This window comes from Ptiloglossa arizonensis, chromosome 1 (assembly GCF_051014685.1).
Source record: "Ptiloglossa arizonensis isolate GNS036 chromosome 1, iyPtiAriz1_principal, whole genome shotgun sequence".
NCBI lineage: Eukaryota > Metazoa > Arthropoda > Insecta > Hymenoptera > Colletidae > Ptiloglossa > Ptiloglossa arizonensis.
The window spans coordinates 16117632-16138904 of NC_135048.1; the positions used below are offsets into that span (position 1 = coordinate 16117632).

The 21273-nt window shown below is 34.3% G+C and overlaps 2 protein-coding genes and 1 long non-coding RNA gene across 4 annotated transcripts; 2 read left to right on the forward strand and 1 right to left on the reverse strand.

Moving 5' to 3' along the window:
- Window positions 1-560: 560 nt before the first annotated feature.
- Mesr4 (misexpression suppressor of ras 4) lies at window positions 561-7979 on the forward strand. 2 transcript variants are annotated; one of them, XM_076306605.1, is made up of 2 exons: window positions 561-949; window positions 1902-7979. In XM_076306605.1, the coding sequence occupies exon 2, from the start codon at window positions 1932-1934 to the stop codon at window positions 7365-7367; it is 5436 nt and encodes a 1811-aa protein (XP_076162720.1). In that variant the 5' UTR covers window positions 561-949; window positions 1902-1931; the 3' UTR covers window positions 7368-7979. The 2 variants fall into 2 exon arrangements, with proteins under 2 accessions (XP_076162720.1, XP_076162710.1); XM_076306595.1 differs by having other exon boundaries at window positions 562-1063.
- An 80-nt stretch (window positions 7980-8059) lies between these two features.
- On the forward strand, window positions 8060-15363 carry LOC143144324 (uncharacterized). Its single transcript, XR_012991398.1, has 3 exons — window positions 8060-10535; window positions 12438-12525; window positions 15017-15363. It is a non-coding gene; the product is annotated as an uncharacterized LOC143144324 (long non-coding RNA).
- LOC143144317 (cilia- and flagella-associated protein 251) lies at window positions 9977-18121 on the reverse strand. Its single transcript, XM_076306615.1, has 21 exons — window positions 17500-18121; window positions 16501-16647; window positions 16330-16433; window positions 16051-16199; window positions 15858-15973; window positions 15585-15705; window positions 15356-15482; window positions 15046-15209; window positions 14620-14901; window positions 14111-14219; window positions 13524-13735; window positions 13054-13205; window positions 12610-12815; window positions 12406-12535; window positions 12073-12162; window positions 11845-11976; window positions 11692-11783; window positions 11045-11279; window positions 10677-10959; window positions 10446-10570; window positions 9977-10167 (listed from the first exon to the last, which is right to left on the reverse strand). The coding sequence occupies exons 1-21, from the start codon at window positions 17590-17592 to the stop codon at window positions 10090-10092; spliced, it is 3147 nt and encodes a 1048-aa protein (XP_076162730.1). The 5' UTR covers window positions 17593-18121; the 3' UTR covers window positions 9977-10089.
- Between the last annotated feature and the right edge of the window lie 3152 nt (window positions 18122-21273).

A 21273-nucleotide genomic window follows, 5' to 3' on the forward strand; every position in this document is an offset into this window, starting at 1 on the left:
AATGTTTAATTGGTGCAAATTTTAATATCAAAGGTTATGAAGAAAATAACGGAAAATACTTATAAAAAAAATAACATCAACTAAATAACTTGAATTTTTCTGGAAGTTGATAAAGTGTGTATAAAACGAATATCGATAAATTATTTCATATTCGTAATCTTTCGTCTTTTACGTTGTACTTTAAATGGAAAGTATACAAATAATGGTTGAACAAAATATTAATATTTCAAATAATTGTATTAAAAGATATATATTTAATACACCTAATTCACGAACCAATCGAAACTTGTAGCAAATATTTGATACCATAAGCTTCTATTATTATTAATTGGTATAAACGTGTAAATCTACAAAACTAATGTATGTTAATAAAGTTGAATGCAACACAAGACAACAGTTATTAGAATCTCATTAAAATATTACTCTGGAAAAATAATTCGTTTCGTGCCGGCCTACTTTATCGGCAGTCTAACAAAAATTCAAATGGCGTCATTGATATTTCTCAAACATCCATGAGGAGGAAAATCAAGTGTTCTATTAACCGAAGTTTGACGCTCCGGCTGGCTGGGTCAGGTTGAGACCCAGAGTGGGGGGTATCACAGGCACTACGTTGGGCGTATATGAGTACGTCCACGAGAGATGCCGTCGATTCGTGTTTCGAGTTTTTGCACGACAGCCGTGGGCCAGGCAACAGCGCACTCGCGCTCAAGTCGGATCACGTTCTTCGAGGCAGATTTAAAGTCCTGTACCGATTATCAAAGAACCAAAATTCTACAAACTCTTTTTCTTTCGACGACTTTGGTCTAACCTCTTCTACGGCAGGCTATGCTGGAACATGACGAAAGGTGGCATCACTGGGGACGTGTTGGAAGCACGGACGGAGCCGTACTCATTGATATGACGCCATTTTACTAACCTTTTCGGCGCGGATTGCGACGAACCACTTAAGGTGCTCCACTTCGTACCATTTCAAGAGCGTCTGTTTGTATCGTTTACATTTTACGAGCCGCATACGCTCATTCGTAATTCCAAGCAATTCCTTCGAGCCGGAGTTTACCGGAAGGTACGCAACCCTCGTTACACTGGAATCATCTTAGTATGCAACAAAAGCTTACAGCAATACTCTTTTATTGAAACTCATTACTGTGACGTCCTGGCTCTGTGTGCATTTTCGTTTGCTTTACTTTGACATTAGCTTTGCGTGGTAATCCGTTTTTTATGGAATCTTTGGGGCTGTATCATTGTGGACTGATAGTCACAACGAAGAGCTTCTTGCATGTCGTACCATGTGCTCAAATTTGTAATATTCTTATTAGAGGTATTACATTAAATGCTTTTTACCTTATCAACTGTACTGTAAACATAAAGTTCAGTATTTTATGACTACTATTGATGTAATATATGATGTTCGATTTGGTTTCTGGGTTGTTTTTTCAGGTCAAACGAAATGTTTATATTTTCAAAATTATGATGCACTAGTTTGTCACTTGCAAAATACAATTTGAAACTTTTGCTCGTTGCTTTTATTGCAAGAATATTCTTGTAAAACACACATTAAGTGTAACAGGTGGCTTTATGTGCATATTAATTATGATTGATTTTAATGAAATATACATTACACTTTTTTAACTTTGTTTAAATTAACATGTATGAATTCTTAAATATTTGATGTAATGCTTGATTGATGCTATAATTCTGTTACGTTTAATTATATCAGACATTATTTGTTTATAATAATTTATATTAGGATTTAATGATTATATAAAACATTTGTTTTCCAGTAAATATCAGAAAAATTGGCTTTAACTATAATATCTAATAATCTAATATTCATTTGATTATTGATTTAATATAAGTATTTTCATGATATCTTTATGATAGTATAATGTTATATTTTACAGGTAGTACCGCTGTAGCAAAGCAGTGCTATTATGGAAGATGAAGATGGTGAAAGTAAAGTTGTGGATATGTGGAGCATTTTGGGAGAACAGCAACTTAAGGATACTTCTCTCGGAAATTCATTAAAGCCTTCTATCGATAGCACATACACAGATGTGATAGTAGAAGAGAAACAATTACTTCGATATAATTCAATTGCAACTAAAGATTCGCCAAGCAAAACTAACAGTACAGGATCGAAAATTGTGTTTAAAGGTTTTAAAAAGCGCATTCTGGCACAAGCTCAAGAAACTCAAACAAATACATCGAAAAGTGTAGCACAAGAACTGCATTGTAATGCATTGTCAAAGAATAGCAAGGAAAAAAAGGCAGAAATCAAACGAGGCAAAATAACAGAATATGCACAATACTTAGGTCTTCAACCTTCATCAAAGAATAAGTGTTTAAAGTGTCATTCATCATCAAATTTGTGTTCTATATTAAAGCAAAATTTGTGCACTTGTAATTCCACAATGACACCAATGCCTAGCACATCAGAGTCATCTACAGTGTCACATTCTCCCAACTTTAAGATTACAAGAAAAGTTTATCTATGTGCAGCATGTGGCACTTATTTTGAAAATTGGAATTTATTTTTACATATGAGAGACATACATCAGCGTCATATATGTCTATTTTGTCTTGGAATGTTTGGTCAAGCAGAGAGACTGTCATATCATTTAACAAAGAATCATAGTGTTCCAGAAATGGCGTTTACATCTGTTGAAGATTTTTATGGTGCTTTCAAAGGATCTTGTTATTTAGTTTGTTGCACTTGTGAAAAAGTTTTTTCAGAAACAGATAATTTTTATAATCACTTTTGTTCACCAGCATCCAAGCAAGACATTACTGCATCTATATGCACTTTGTGCAGACAAACAGGTTCCCATGCAAGTACATGTAGTTTAGCTATTGAAACAAGTAAAGAAGTAAGTTCTGCTTTACCACATGCTACACAAACAGGCACAATACCAACACATATACTTGACAAAGCTGTGAATGCTGGAAACAAAACTGTTTCGAGAAAACCAATAAAAAATAATAGATCTAAGCATATGGAAGATAGTGTCTCAAATCAACTGAAAGTAAACATGCATGCAAAAAAGACAAACAATAAAACTGTATCTCAATTAAATGAAAGTCAACTTTTGGGTGATGCATTAAATAGAGGTGAAAATTCTCAAAGTGAAGTTTACGATGCAATTAAAGATACAGTTTCAGAAACAATAATGGAAGTTTCAAAGTACATTGGAGATTCTTACAAAGAAAAAGAAGTAATAAGTGAAAGAGAGGTTTGTCAAAGTGATTCTGAAGTAAACTTCCCAACTGATATGATCAGCCATAATAAGCCATACGATAGTGTAACAGAAACCATTATGGAAGTATCACGTTGTACAAATAATATGCAAGATTCTAATGATGCAATTAAGAAGGTGGATACAGGTTCAAGCGATATATTAGATGTATCTGACAAACCAGAATCAGATTATGATGAGACAGGCAAGTTTGATACAGAAACCTTAAATTCAACAGAAGAAGCTAGTATTAGAACAACTGAACTAAATTCAGTAGATCAAGAAGAAGAAGAAGAAGAAGAAGAAGAAGAAGAAAATGTAGATAAAGATAAAACGGTAGAGACCATATTGGAATCAAAAACTGACTCTAGTTCTCGTGTATCTGAAAGTCCTGTTCACAGTCCTACTAATCGATCGTTATTTAGTCCTCAACATGAGTCACATATATTGGATCCACAAACTAAAGAAGAAAGTTGTGAAAATGAAAATAAAGGAAACTTTGATGAATCTAATGAATCTCAGTCTTCAGTGTCATTTAATGCCATTGCTTCTTCTGACAGAAGTTTAGTTATAAAAATATGTACCAATAGGAATTCTCAATTTTCTGTTGCCACTAATAATGACGATGCGGAGAACCATGATATTAGCAAAGAGTCAGAAGAAAATAACAATGCAGAAAGTTCGTTACATGAAGAAAAAAAATCTAATGTTTTTGAAAGAGAGAGAGAAAATAATAACAGTGATCCAGTGAATGATGGTGATAGTGATTCTGACAGCTTTAAGTTAGCAGTAGTGGACAGTAGTAACGCTGATGAGACTGAGGAAATAGAAGAAGCTGATGAAACTAATATTATGTCAGAAATTCCAACGGAATCGAACATGGATGTTGAAGAAACTGAAAATCAGACTGAAGAACTAGCTGAGGAAACAACAGCTGATGCAGATACAAACGAGAAACATGAGGATATCAAAGAAAGTAAGAATGTAAATGATAGTGAGATAAACAGTGTTGTACCTCAAATACAGCCAAGTGATGGAATCATGCTGGCTGGTGAGGATATTCCTTGTATCGATTTTAATGTTGATGGTACTTTAGACAGTATAGAAATAGAAGATCTACTGAAACGTTGCATAGAAGAAGCCAGTCCTTTCTGCGTCTACTGTAATCATGCACGCCATGTAGCAGTCAATGGTAAACAATTGGGACTACACATGCTCGCAGAACACAAATTTCAACCTCAGCATCCTGCCATAATTATTCAACCAGAACAATTTATTGCTAGAGTGAAAAAGTCCCTCGATGAGTTAGACTCTCATTTCTTCAATCTAGATTCTTACAGTAGCACAAATGGTACCTACAATGTTCCAAACGTACGGACATATGAGTGCTTTCATTGTAGATTTCATTCTGCCATACACAAGGAACTTTACCTGCATAATCGAAAGATGCACCAAAAGACAATCTTAATCTGTATAATGTGTAAATCCACTTTCTATAGTTATAGCGAATTACTTTGTCACTTATGTCCTGGTACATACTCTCCAAATATTAACGTCAAGTACAGATGTTGTCTCTGTCCCATGGCAAGCCTTCCTTCTGCGTTTAGATTAATGGTACATCTACGAAAGAGGCATCATGCATGCGATGTTTGTTTGGAGTCTACTGGAAATCAACAACGTCTCTCTAACCATGTTTGGAAACATAAACTTCATCATTTGTGCTACAGATGTGGTATTGCATACAGAAACAAACCAGACATCACCAAACATTTATTTTGGAAACACGGAACGGAAAGTGTGCTCTGCAAGAAATGTTTACAAAAAAAGTGGCCACATATTTATCATTTTTGCATACCACCGACTGCTTTCGTTTGTGAGGAGTGTGGATCCAGCTTTTCGCGGGCTGTTGCTTTGAAAGTTCATAAGAGGTTACACACCGGAGATCGACCATATGCTTGCAACGAATGCTCTGAACGTTTCATTTCTCGAAAATTATTAACTAAGCACGAGAATGCTCATAAAGAACCACAGCCAGTTAGTGCAAATCTAACAGACGCGGTCAACCAGCAACTGGTGACTAACGAAGAAAAATCAGATAAGGAAAAAATTGATGCAACTGACAGCGTCGCGACCACTTCCGAATCACTAAAAGAGCCTAAAGAAACCGTGAAGAAGGTCGTCGATGTTTACGATCTGCCACCTTTAAATCTGTCCTCCGAAAGCGACACTGACTCTGAAGAAGAGAAGGTCGAACCAAAGGAACCCGAGGGCCCTGAAAAGGCTAAGCCAATAGAAGAAAAAGCAGCATCTCCCGCAGACAATCCGAAGTCCGTTTCTCCCGAGCCAACCACAGAGAACATAGTAGAGGTTGAACAGAACGAAGAGGAGAAAGAGCAAGGTGCACAAATTATGGATGGTATCTGGGATAACTTCAAATCGTATACAGCTAGTTTAGAGATGAAAGACTCGACCAACAATTTACCGGTCAAAGAGCAAGAGCCAGAGACTGATGTGGCATTCTTGAGGAGTATAGTGTTGGCTGACCACGATTATTGTGTGGTATGGTCGGAAAAGGAGAAAGAGAAAGAAAAAGAGGGAGAATCAAGGTCCAAAGTAGACAACAAAGAAGAAGTAAACTTGAACGGGGACCAAGACAACGCGAGCAAAGTGCAGAAGAGTCCATCTGGTAGCAACGGAGTACAAAACGTTAGTGAAAATGATCCGAACAAGAAAAAAGTGAAGAGTCCAAAGAAAAAGAAGCAGAGTGGAAGTACCTCGTCGAGTGATTCATCCAGCGACAGCGATTCAAGTAGTTGTTCCTGTGGAACGAACTGCAGTTGCAGTAGCTCTTCGTCTGGTACATCTTCCAGTTCCAGTAGTAGTTCGGATTCGGACAGCTCAACTTCGGAAGGATCTCCAAAGAAACAGTCCAGCCGCAAAGAACGAAAAAAGGAGAAAGAACCAGAAGCAGGATCCGTTGATATTGACAACAAGGGAGTTTCTACAGAGATGGAAAACGGAGAAGCAGCGGCTTCGGCGGATCCAATTTGTCCGCCACAACTTTTACTGAGGGAGTCCGATTTAGAAACCGAGGAAACAGAAACAGACGAAGACTTTTACGATGAACATCCGCAGCAACTTGCGAATAAACTGCTCGCGGAGAAACGTAATCAGTTACTGCTTCTAGCAGCGGTTGCGCCAGCGTCCGCGGAGTCGGCGATGCCGCTGAATAACGGCTTGACGGACACGGACACCGCGATTCCCTCTCCGGACCCAATGGCCGGTACTACGGAAGATCAGCCGCAACAGAAGAGAAAAGTGAAAACGAAGAAACGGAAAAAAGGTGAAAGGGCGAAGCAACGTAATGCGACGCCAGCCGTGGAATCTATTAAACTAAACATTCCTAAAGCGTTTTACCAAAAGAATCCTGGTTTCTCGGCCTCGTCGCCAGCGCTGATGCTGCCAAGCATGGCATCGACGCCGAGTGTTTCTGCAAGCGACATGCACACCGTGAACGCGGGCGTCGAACATCAAACAATGGGAATAATGAACCAAAATGTTAGCGGCAGCGGTTCGGAGACTGAAAATAAACGTTCATCGAAACGGAAGCGTGTACCGAAACGATTTTACGGCGATTCCAGCGACGAAGAAGTGGACAAGCAGCCATCGATGAAGTGGAGGAAGGTGGAGGCACCTTCGTTCGCGACTGTGCCGAATCTAAAGCCGCTGCCACCGAGACTGTCTTTTGGCGGAAAAACCATGGCGTATAGACCGATGGAGAGTCAAGCGGAAAGCCTAAGAATCACCACAGCGTCCGCGACGGAGTCGGAGGAACCAGCAGAAAGTAGCAGCGATTCTAGTGACTCTGAAGTGGAAGCCAGCCAGCAGATACAGACGCACCTGCCGGAAAGCAAAGCGCCAATTCCGGAGCGAGCAGTTAACTTGTATTGTTACTGTCAGTGCCCGTACGACGAGGTCTCAGAGATGATAGCTTGCGATGGCGAGGACTGTCGCATTGAGTGGTTTCATTTCGAGTGCGTCGGTATCATGGTGCCGCCAAAGGGCAAGTGGTACTGTCCGGATTGTAGAAAGAAGCATGGTATTGTGCAAAATAGTGAGGACTACTTTGACTGATAGCAGCAGATGGTGTCTGCATATTGAAATTGCTTTCTAGGCATACTTGATGGCCATTCAATTTTTTCTCTCTCTCTTTTGTACAGTTTTGAACGGTTTAAGTGATGTGTTCAAGTTGCTTCGAGTGTTGTTCGAATTTGAAAATGTTTGAGGATCCTGAATGTCTTGAATGGTTTGATGAATTCAAAAGATTTGAAAGTTTACAGAAACTTTGTAGTATTGACATTCCTTAAGAGCCTTGAATTAAATAGAATCGTATAATGCAGTATCGTTAAAAATATTTGAGGTGGTAATATAAAAAATTATAAAACAATAAACTAAGAACGATGTAAAAATCGCATGAAGTTTTATACAAAAATTAGATGTATTCTTTTAAGTGCAATGAGAAAATTGCATTTCAGATAGTATTATGTAAGCTATGTCTCTTTTTATTACATATAGTTTTAGAAAAAACTGTAGGGTAGAATGTAGCTGTGAAAGATTTTCGTAACTAATTTTGATGAATAGAAATATTTATTTTAGAATGCTCAAAATAATTATGAGTGTTATTAATATGCGTAATATAAAAGTCTATCGGAAAACGAAAAACTTGAATATTTTGCAAAATTAATCATTGTTCGTATCGCTGCTGTTGTTTTTTTTAAACACTTATTCGTATTTCTAAGGAAAATTTAGGAAAGTAATTCTTGAATTAGTTATTATTAACTTTAACGCTTGTAAAGTTTGTTTGCAATTATTCTATTTTCTCAGTTCTTCCAAAACTGAATATTATACTAATGTTGCAAAACTTCAAGTTTTTTATATTAATTAGTATTGTTAAGTCTTTCAAGATCTTCAAGATTCTCAAACCTTCTTTAATGTGATTACAACCATCACTAGTCATACACTTAGCTAATGATGAAGTTAGATACTTTAAACTACTTTGAATGTATAATTAGAAATGTCAAATCTCTTTGGATATTATTCAGAGTTGAATGTTTTTAAAGACTATATATCTGAAGTGACGTAACCTTCAGAATAAATTTTGAATGCTTTGGAACCATACATGTTTTTAGTAGAGATAGAAGTTCCATTTTAACATTGGTTAATCTTGGAAATTTATAATTCTACTATTAGCTTTTATTTACACAATTTCAATACAGACTCGATAGTTTAATTGGCTCTTAAAGAATTCTAATTCATCAAGACATTATTCTTGATTCAAGTCATTCAAATTCCTCAATGTTATAAATTGTTCAAAAATTTTCAGACATTTTTCATGTTATGAATAACATTCGATTTTATATTCGAACGTAAATTACTGGGAAACTGTCTAAGAGAAAGAGAAAATTGAATAGGCATCGTTACTCCCAGCGTTTTCCTTCTTTCTTCTTCGTAAACAAACGAATCGTACACTGTTCCACGTTGATATTTTTCTTAAGCTGATACAATAACGAGAAATGTTTGTATATAACTGTACATACGCCTTAGAGTTTATAACAATGAAATTTTTGTGTACATTTGTTTGTACTTCTTTTAAACGACGAAAAAGCGCCGTGTATAAATTGATTAGTCTAGCCAATAGACGGTGTAGCGTTCTAGAGCGAAACCTAGGCTACGTCGTATAGAGCGAAAATTTTTCGAGTCTAGCACGAGAGGGGAGGGCTGTGTTTTTATCAATTCGAAATCGCGATATCGCGGCTGATACGACTGTCGGCACTGCTGGCAGTGTCTGTGCCCCGTTAGATCATCGCATTCCTTGAAGAATCAGTACTTTTAATTACTTTAAAATATGCGTGACACACTTTATAAGCTTTAAATGATCTTTTTCATTCAGACCGCGATTTTGTTGTCTTTATTACTTGAACTAGCAAAACTTTTATAATTACGTGCGTTGGTATTCTTGTGACTCCGCCCCCACCCCCCATTACTTTCCCTTTCTATTATGTTGTGAAAGGCAAAACTTCCTTTCTGACGTTCCCATCAATTTCTCCGTGCTTTTCTGTCACAATGATCGACAAGTTAACAAGTGGATCCTTTATAATTGTCTAGTCTAGTTATTATTTGTTCATTGCAAACAGCTCTTCTGCAGACAAAAGATTTCTAAAGAATTATACAGCTGTATGGCTTTATTGGAACCGGTTGCTAGGCCTATACGGAACGTTCTAATTCTTCTTCAACCACTTTCGGTGTATTCGATTAAACGTTAGTGTGATATTCTACGGGTGAAAATTCGACGTAACGGACACGATACCCGATCAAAGAATTATTTGATGCGATAAAAAAGACGATGTTCGAACGCAAGTTTCGCTACTCCTTACTTAATTTCTGATTTGTATTCGACTTTTGTAATTTGTTCAACTTGTAATTTATTCAACTTTTGAATACAACAAATTTCGTTGTATTCAACCATATATGTTTGTATTTGGTCGAAAAAATAAGAAAAGAAACTAGTATCGGTCAGTATTAAAAATAGAAAAAAAGATACGATTACTTTTGAGTCAAAATCACGGTTATTGTTTGCACTCTGACCGATCTGATTGTTAAAATGAATTACGCGTAATTGAATCTGTTCGTCGTTGAAATATTGATTTTTTAAATGTATGAAGCAGAAAAGATGGCTAACTACGTTAGTGTTTGTACATGTTTAATAGAACTCGCAGTACATGGTAATAATAATAATATTAATGGTAATAATAATCGACGTTAACGTGCCAGCAATGCAAGTAACAACACAGATTAGTTACTCATCGTCAGCCCTCGTTTTCTCCGGCAATTCAATACCCATGATGTCCGTGACGAAATCTTTGTAAGATATCCTCTGTATCATAAAATAATAATACATTACTTTCGGCGAGCCTAAGTGATTGCTGTTCTTATTTACCGTTAATATGTACTCATTGAACTTTTTAACATTTGCTGATTGCTAATGAGCAAAGAGTGAATAAAACATCTATAATCTTTTAGTAAAATTAGGTAGTAGGAAACAATAACCTATTTCTTAAATAATAGCGACTTTTTTTCATTAAAAAATTTAAGGAATCGAGGAAGAATTTATATGTACATAATAAGTTAAATTTCTTGAAAAGTGACATGTACCTCTGGCAAAAATATAAAATCCTTGAGTATGGATTGTTTATCATTATCTATCATAATTAAATCGTTATCAAAACCAACGAGAAACTTCAGGTACATATACGCTTCTTCATATGATAATGGTTCTCCTGAAAAATGAATTTATGGTCGAGATCATAACCACAAAAACCTTAGAATTTATATTAAAATTATTAATAACAAAACCTGAATTTTAAAAAGAAAATGTAAACCAACCAAAAGTTTTATTGGTTTCATGTGATAACTCTGCAACATCTTTTCCAAATAATATACTCAAAAATTGTTTTCGAGTTAAAACTGGATTTTCTTGACTTAAATTAGAATTTTGGCTTCGATTTGCAAAAACTTGAAAAGCTTCATGCAATTGCTGCAAAGAAATTCCAAAAGCCGGACGATGATTTATATAAAGTTTTACAAAATCTTCAAATGTAATTTCTTCAATTAATTGACCAGTTGCTGCATAATCTTTGTAAGAGATCTCACCCATAAGAATTTCTATCTAAAATATTAAACAATTTCTGTATGAATAATATGTTATGAGTGATTGAAAAATGAACCAATGATTCAGAAGGAAAAATTGTTACTTCTTCATTACTGGGATAATATCCAATAGCACGCATTAGATTTGGTACTTGCTTGGTAGTTACTTTTTCAGATACTATTCTGATGGCTGTTGTGTTTTCACCTTGATGTAAAATTTGCGCATAATAGAAGAGATCTTTCATTTCATTTATAAGCCATCCTTTCCTCCCTCCCTCAATAAGACAATAATATGGTGAAAGATTTATCCCGCCTATGCTTGCCAGTACATTCACAGATCTAAGGTAAAGTAAGATCGGAATGATAAAATAGAAGTGTAAGAAATATTAAACATACAGAATAAAATAATGAATAACTGAAAAAGATCTGATGCAATATTATTAAAGTTTTGAGAATCATGCAAGGAAAATTAATAAATTGACTAAGATAGACACTGTATTTAATGTTCTTATCTTTTATCTTATACACTATATATCCAGAGATTATAGTACTGAAAAAATAGAATAGTAAATGCAAACATGTGCATTCAAAAGGTAGTAAATTAAAAAAAAAGTAATTTTACATTTATCTAATAATGAATACAAAACTATTGCAAATTTTGTTAAATATATTATACTCATCTTAAAAATTATATATATATATATATATATATTATAACAATATTCAATTTATAAGTGATCCCAATGTTTACCTGCATTTTATTTTCCACATTAACACACATGGATCATTGTATCCAGAAGTGAACAAAATATTACCATCATAATTAACACAAATGTTAGTGATCTATTAAAATTAGAACTATAAGAATCATGTTTTTTCAATATACATAACAATTTTCTACTACCTTGTATGGGTGACCTATCATTCCTAAAATCTTATAAGGGTTGCCATCAAAAGGAAGCATTTGAAGACCAATTTCTTTATCAGTTGCAAATATTATGTATTCATTACTTTTACATTCTTTATCATGCAATACCTGTAGAAATAATACATGTTAGAATCACTTTTATTTGAAATATGAAAATATGATTTTCAATGAAAGCATAAAATTTAATTATGTGTACTTGGTCACCTTAAACTGTTTAACCGGTGCACCAAAAAGGGGACCTAAAAATGTTCCTCGAATCATTTTCGTTGTGTCATTCAGCAATCGATATTTGTACTAATTAATATTATTAGATATATATTAGAGTTACTGACATGTTAAAAATAATTTTGTATTTTATTAAATCAGTTATATATCTAAACATATTATTCGTATGTTCTACCATAGAACAAATTTAGTTAATACTTGTGTTATAGTTAGTATTTATTTCTGTGATTTGCAAACTATATTAGGGAAGGCAATAGTATTTTTAATATGTTTCTATTTTTAAAGTTAGTTAAAAAGTTTTCATGTTATTACTTCTGAATTAGAAACCATCAAAAACTTTTCAGGGCCCAGTTCAGGATACCAGGAAAGGCAAAGAGGAGTTGCAATGTATTCAATTTGATGAATTTCAAGTATTTTGAGACCAGGATTTGGGTAAGGTCCACTGTAAAATATAAATTAACTACATAGGATCTATATCAAAATATTCTCTTGTAGTGTCATAAATATCTATTTTACCTATTTTTAAGATCATATTCAATTAGGTTTTTGTCCTCTCCTAAGGAAAATAATTGAGGTACAATGCTGGTAGATGTAGCTGGTCCAAAAAGTATATTTCTTATTGTTGTGTAGTGTGTACGATACTTTCCAATAAAATCCCACAGATGAGATCCAAACAATGAGTCATGATTTCTTTTAAATACTGCTACTACTAATGCATTATCCTAAAATAGTCACATGTTAATCTTCATAACTGTCTAAATTAATATACATGTATTAAGAGAGTGGTTATCTTCTGAATGCTTTTGTAATAAAATATTCTATTGGCTATTATTATGTAATCTCCAAATTTTGTCTTTTACAATGGTATTGTAAGTAAAATAAAAAATTCATACTTCAAGTGTCATTAAAGTAGTTACTAGGTATTATATATTTATCATAACAAATTCTATAAATAGTTACTGAATAGGCCATGTACTCAGCACATTCTGTGAAAGTCAATTGAACTATAGATTCTGTAGAATGCTTGTAAGGAATTTTGTCAAGAGGTTCCAGAGTAATAGGATGCAATATCCAAAGTGCTCCATTTTGAAGGCCACATGCAAGTTCATTACCTGTGTATATTTTTTATTCAAATAATGTAGTCTTTATACCTTATACACAGAATGATTCAGTAACTATTGCCAAATTTTTTTCATGCATACTATAGAAACATTTATTCCATTATAACATCTTATATCCTTTTCTTATAAAATTAAAACTGTGCGTAATACTGTCTTTTTTCATATATCTTAAACATAAAGTCATAAACTGTTTCAAATCATGAATGAAATATTACACAGAAATCACCTTCAAACTTCAAATCACTGCATACATTGGAGTGGCAATAATTATTGAATAACTTTGCATATTATTATTGATAAAATGCTTGCCTATTGGTGAATATTTTAGCACAGAAATTGCAGTTAATATATCGTTGGTTTGAGGACATGTGACATAAATTATATTACCATGTTTCACTTGATGATCTACTAGTAAGTGGAAGTCTGGAAGAGGAGGTGTTTTCCTGCACACAACAAGCTTACGTTTTTTATAATCGTATAGGCACAGTAAACCATCCATATTTCCAGTGACTAAATAATTACTTTAAATAAAAGTGATATAAAATTTAATATTAGAAATTGCAATTTTACGAAAGTCAGTGCAAGTAAAAGTAAAAAATCCTGAGAAAAAGAATTTTGTTTTTGTAAAAAACCACTTTGAAACTCAGCCAAACATTTGACACACAGCTTAACTCTTACCCAATGAACGTGGGTCATTACTGATACATACTAAAGATTCTCATTCCAGAGCACTCTGTGTGTAATTTTAACTTTAAATTTTAAGTTAAACAAAATTTTACTAAATATTACTTTAAATAAATTTTACCAAGAATTGTATAATTAAAAATGTGCCATTAGGTATTAATCAAATTTCTTTTTCAAAGTTCTCTTATAGATCATTCTTAGTACTAGAGTACCTATGGGGATGTGCATCTAAACTGGTAATTGATGCTTCTACATTTTGTAAAAAAAATTTGCACTTTAATGTGGAAAAATCCATTAATGCAATTGCTCCAGTTGAGGTACCTTTACAAAAATATTGCAAATATTTTAAACACATATATATGGTGATTGATTCAAGGAAAAATTATAATATTTAATGAAAACAATATTCGTATTAAAAAATGATACACATTTTGTAGGAAACATTATTTTGTCATTTTAAAAGTAGAGAAAATATATTAAAAGATGAACAAGAGTAAAATATCCTACATATACATACAATATATTGTGCAAAATGTTTACCTCTTTTAATCTAATAAAATATAGAAAATATATTTGTGTTAAAGAAAACATTTTTATAACATTATATTTTACATTAATCAACCATTAATTAACCAAGCAGAAACACTAAGATTGCCTTTAAAAAATTAAAAATAGTAAAGTTAAATTAGTAAAATTAATAAAACATTTCTAATAGCCTTACTGACGAAAAAATTATCAACATGAAAAGGTGCGTTCTCCGAAGTGGCATCTATTGCGATGCGAGGAGGTGTTGTAAGTGATTTCTGTTTTTTATTAAAATCTCTAACCATGGGTTCTACGTTTATGACTATCGGAGACGAAACGTTCTTTTGTGGAAATGTTTTAGAATCTGTTTTTTTGAAGTATTTAATCTTTTTTTCGTAAATAGTGTTTTTTATTTTACTCTCTAAGTTTTCTTCAGATTCTTCCTCGTATTCTGTATCTTCCTCTTCGCTAAATTCAACTATAACAAATAAAATATTTGTATATAAAATATAGTTTTAAAAGTAAACTATTAAAAATACTTTTAATAGTTTCACGTTTTTAAATTTTTTGATTTATACGTTTTATGTTTCTAGTGGCAGTAATTAACAAGTGATAAACTTACGATCAGATTTGTCGACAGTAGATACAGGACCCAATAACGTAGATCGATGATCAAAAGTAATCGATCGTATAGAATCAAAACCGCAATTTTTACATAAATAAAGAATTTTTAATTGAAGGTCATAAAAGTTAATTTGACCGTTCGAAGTTCCCATCACTATCATTCTGAAATTGTATAATTGATAAATGTTCTCTCGCTCGATTTACTTGTATACGGATCTTACGATGAATAAATAAAAATTTAAAAAAAACTACGCGTAAGTAAAATGTGGACAGCATCGAATTATTTTATCTTCCAAAGGCTATTATACCTATTGTGTTGTAGTATCACGGTAATACTGAATGTATGTAATCGGACAGACTTTGCGTGTCTTATTTTCCCGTCTCTGACATTACCATATCCCTTTTCCAAAACGCTACTCCAAACCATAACGTATCCTGAGCATAAAAATGGAATAATTAAATGTTTTTGTAGAAAAAATCAAAGTTAAGTGGTCAGCACTTGTTAATAATTATAAGTAAATAGAAGTCTGACAATACCGTTTGTTGTTCCTGTTAATGCTTGATTCGTTCCTGTTACGTAGCAAGAGGAATTGAAGATTCCGTATTGTCGTTTATTGCCAAAAATTTTTGGATAATGACATTTCAATTCGTCTTGTTTCTAATTAATGGATCGCAAAAATTTGTGATTAATTCTATCGGGTATCGACTGTTAGTAAATATTACAACCGATGGAGTGTACGTACGAAAATATTATTTCTATTTACGACTTTCTATTTTTTTTAAATTTCTAGTGCAATGCCGAATACGAACCCAAATAAGGAATACTGTATTATGATCAGCAGTTAGAAGAAATTCCTCCGGAAAATTTTCGTTGAATGCTATTTCCTTTACCTTATCCGTAACAATTTCGGTCAGCTCTGTCGTTGCTGTAAAAAGAATATTTTTCAGAAACTTTTATAAAAATTTTGCAAAATTTTAACAATAATTAATTCAATTGATTAACCGTTGGGTTTATCTTTTCCGTATGTCCACAACCAAAAGTGGACAATTCTTTCACTGTCAACGGTGACTATGTACTTGGCATTTGAACTTATTTTTGCCGCTGAAAGCTCGTTTTTTCCATGCGGATTAAACAGAGTGCAAATTGGTACGCTGGAAAAAATATTTTAACAATTATTACAATCTATCTCCATAAATCTATAATTCAGATTTTTTCTAATGCAGTTTAAGATATTTTTACGTCTGAATTGTTTCTTTTTACAATGTTTCTTAATTTCTTTACCCATTTTCGGTATCCCAAACGACAATCGTGGGATCACTTTCGAAATCCGCCGATAATAACCATTTTCCATCCGACGAGATCGATAGAGTTCTCACTGCACTTTGCTACAACCTCGGATGTTCGTTAATTCATCGAAGAAAAAATGATAATAATGCAAAGAAAAGAACTTACGTGACCTTGAAGAGTCACTGCTTCTTTGGTCTCGAAATTGTACATTATTACCGCGTGCGAGCAGGCGTACGCGATGATCGTTCGATTTTCTGTGGTCAAGTTCATCAGAGGCACTTCGGAGTTCATTCCGAAAGACCATAATAATTTCTGTTCGAAGATTATTAAAATCAATATTTATATTTCCAAACGATATCTTACGCTTTGAATAACGTTAATAAGTATAGCTAGTTAAAGAAAACTTTAAAGTAACAGGCATCTGAAACAACTAGTATTATTGTTTATATAACGAATAATTGTTTATCCACCCAATTATTTAACCAATTATTTTTGTTTCATTTGCAACCATGTGTTAGCAAAGTTTGTATCGAAATCTACTAGACTCCCTGTGTATTATGTCCATAAAGTTTATTTATTATACTAATTTCTCTTTTCCTCGAATCATTATCATTTTACAATGCAATAGATTTGTAATTCTTTCTTATCGAAAGATTTCGTAACATTCGATTTTCGAAATACTTCGGTTATTGTTAAATTTATTTCCTTACTTCGTCATTTTGAATGCGGAATTATTTATTTCGAAAATTATTTCGTAAACAAACGATAATCTAAAATTATGTTTCGAAAGTATAATAAGCGTGAAATAGAATAACGCGTTAGTATTGCACATAAGGTTATTTTAAAAGTACTTTGGTCTGGTTTTTTTACGATATTGAAAAATGGTTCGTTGGAAGCGTAAAAAAGATTTTTTATCAGCCGGTCAAGTAGAAAACGAGAACTTATTAGTACCTACATTGAAACATTCCCATTTGAATGCTCCCTTTGCACTTATGTACGTATGTTGAAATTCTATTTATCGTGTAATCGTATTTTCGTTATAAAGTTAGTTTTCTTTAGGTTATTCGCACTAAAGGAGCAAAATAATGAGAACAGTTCCCGTCTGATGTAAATTACTTTAACTCGTTGAAAAATAATTTAAAGTCGATTAAATACATTGCTTACAAAAGGACACGAGCCTCGTTCATTGTTTTCTTTCTCTTTTCTGGAATCTATTGATTGATTCGAATACGACCATGTCGAACTGCTCGATTCCATTTCAATAAAATCATGTATTAAATACTTAATGTTTTTAACCTGAAAGCAATCAAATATTTTTTGACACTTTCTTTTTTCTCGCGTAGTTTTGTAATGTTCTTCGACGCGTAGATCCCTCGATAGTTCGTCACAGCACCGACAGAGGTCCTCAGTTCCCAGGAGCACTTGTTTCTATTCTAATTCTCATAAATATCGAGTGATTTTTTCGCCAGTGGACTCAAAACCCTTGTTTGGATTTTTATTATATTTTATAAAATTTGAAATTAACGTCTCATTTTCGCGCGATACAGCAGTAAACCGACAACAAATTTCTTACTTTGTTCACTTGTTTTTATCGATTCATTAATTAAATAAATTTATTCCTCCAGGTTACGACCAAATAATAAATTAAATTTTGGCACTGTTATCTAAGAAACGTAATTTCTACGGGTGCAATTACAATTCGTGCAAATTACGAGAATAAAACAAATGTTGAATTAATGTATCTAATAAATAATTATGGTTTTCTATGTTTTAAGATGTTGCTTATTTAAACACTACGTTAGTAACAATTTTTTACTTCGATTTTCGATCAAAATTAATTTCTTTAGGCCAGTTAATGATTTATATTCCATAAATAGATGCGTATTGTAACAAAAACATTCGGAACATATGCAAATATTAATAAAAATCGCACTTTGGAAAAAATTCATTAAAATTGTCAGCCTTCACAGATTTTTCAATATCTTGATGTTTTTTTATCATAATTATTAACAACCTTTGTAGGACAATAATTTAAATAATTATTAACCATGTCCTAGTAAAAATAATGGCTTAAAATATCATTTCGTTGAAATATTCTTTGTTCGCGAAGGAATTTTTCGCTGAGATCCAACTGACATTTACAATTCTAAATTCGCAGCCGATTAGCTCGGTACTACCCACGACGAATAATTATTGTTCGTCGCGAGTAATACCGATTACCAGGTCTCACCACGTGGAGGTTGCTGCGAGCGGAGACCCGGAGAGAGATAGATGGAATCAAAGTTCCATCGATCTCCCTCGACACGCGATACAAACGAAGATACTAAACCAAAGAGATGGAAGGAATCAATGTTCCTTCGATCTCCTCGTTTAGTTCTGCCAAGCAATTACAGTATGGAAAAATTAGGCAAAATTGGGAAAGACGCGACACGAACCGTGCAGTTGGTCCTACTAGGTCTATCCCGTTTTCCCTCCGTGGTTCCGATTCCAGAGAAAACGAACGACGCCTACCACTCCCCTAGAGGAGTGCCCCGTTTCTCCATCTTTACGACGAGAGGGTCTTATTTTGGAGGCTTTCGCAGGGACCGGCAAAAATGCCTGCTCCTGTGCTCGCAACATGCCCCCTCTGGAAGCGGACACATCGGAAGAGACGGCGATAGACCGTTCGGACTACTTACACGGCCGGCCACTTGCTTGTACAAGAAGCAGTGGTGACCGGACCGAGGAACGAGGAAGCGAGCAAAATTAAGCTAAAGATTGGATAATTGCTTGGCAGATCACACCCTTAAAACTAACTTATTCTAACTGCAGAGATAGAAGGAATCAATGTTCCTTCGATCTCCTCGTTTAATTCTGCCGAGCAATTACGTTATGGAAAAATGAGGCAAAATTGGGAAATACGCGACGCGAACCGTAGAGTTGTTCCTACTAGGTCGGTCCCGTTTCCCCTCAGTGGGCCCGATTCTCAAGGATATGCGCGACGCCGTCCACTCCTCTAGAGGAGTGCCCCGTTTCTCCCAACTCCGCAGCCAGGAGCCACGCAGAGCGTGGACCTGACTCACGGAGGATGACGAAGAGAGGGTCTTATGATGGATCAAGGGCTTCCGCAGGGACCGGTGCGAACACCTGCCCCTGTGTTCGCAGCATGTTCTCTCTCAAAGCGGACGCACCAGAAGAGACGGCGATCGAGCGTTCGGTCCACCTCCACGGCCGGTCACTTGCTTATGCAACAAGCAGAGGTGGCCGGACTGAGTGACGAGCAAGCGAGCAAAAAGAAGCTAAAGATTGGATAATTGCTCGGCAGATCACAGATATTCGTACATGGTGACCTTAAAACTAACTTAGTTTATACTTAGAATTAACAGTCCCGCGGAGGATGCAATACATCAGTCCTCTTCGTTCTTCGTTCTTCGTTTTCCGATACATCTAAGAGAATGTATCTAAGAGAAACCTAAGAGAAACCTAAAATCATGGCACAATAGAAAATAGAAATGAATTTGGTTAGTGGAAAAAGATAAACATGTCAAAACAAGTAGAAATTAAAATCGGAGTACAAATGAAATGAATTAGACAAAGAAACAATTAAAAAAAAAAGAAAGGATTGAGAGATTGGTCGCCAGTACTGACCACCGCCTACCGGCGGCCAGTACCGGTTACCAAGGTGGGGGGTCCCCCTTCCATAAACCTAAAACGAAGAGATCCGTCCACCTCGGAGGCTCCAGGAACAATGAAATTTTAAACAACCAGGGGCTCCTTATATACTCTCCCCAAGGTGACTTACCGTTTCTTCCATTGTCTTTGTTCGATCTAATCGAAATCTTCGAAGGCGAACGGTTTCGGTGAATGTTTGATCATTTCCGCGATTGTTACTAACATTTATGGAGGTTGCCAATATTGATCGAACAATGTGCATCTTATTTATGTATTCCAATTAATTAAGAAACTTATAGAAATTGATTTTGATCGAGACTCGATGTTAAAACGTGTTTCGTCAAGTTTTAAAGCATGGAAAGTAACAATTGTTCATTAAATACATTAATTTAACATTTGTTTAATTCTTATAATTTACACAATACGCGTAGAAGTTGTGTTTTTTACATAAAAGTGCCGAAATGCAATTAATCGCTTTTTAGATAGAAAAATCATCGCGATAAAGACTTGTGAATCGATAATCGATACCTGTAGCCTTGAAAATGTCAGTTGGATCTCAGCGAAAAATTCCTTCGCGAACAAAGAATATTTCAACGAAATGATATTTTAAGCCATTATTTTTACTAGGACATTGTTAATAATTGTCTAAAGTATGGTCTTACGACGGTTGTTAATAAATATGATAAATAAACATCGAGATATTGCGAAATCGGCGAAGACGAACGGTTTCGGTGAATGTTTGTTTATTTTCGCGATTATTGTTAACATTTACGCATGTTCCCAATATTGATCGAACAATGTGCATCTTATTTATGCATTAAATATGATTGATTCGCCTACAGCAATTAATTTTGACCGAGATTCGAGGTATAAACGTGTTTCTTAATGTTTCAAAGCATGGAAAGTAACAATTGTTTAGTAGATACATTAGTTTAACATTGGTTTCGTTCTTATAGTTTTTGGATTACGCGTGGAAGCTGTATTCTTTATGTAAAGGCGTCGAAATTCAATTAATCGCTTTTCTAGATAGAAAAATCATCGTGATGGACGTTTGTGAATCGATAAACATTTCCAGCCTTGACAATGTCGGTTTGATCTCAATAACAACAATTCCAACGTGAACAAAGAATATTTCAACGAAATGATATTTTAAGCCATTATTTACACTAGAACATTGTTAATAATTGTCTAAAGTATGGTCCTACGACGGTTGTTAATGAATATGATAAATAAACATCGAGATTTTGCAAAATCTGCGAAGACGAACGGTTTCGGTGAATGTTTGTT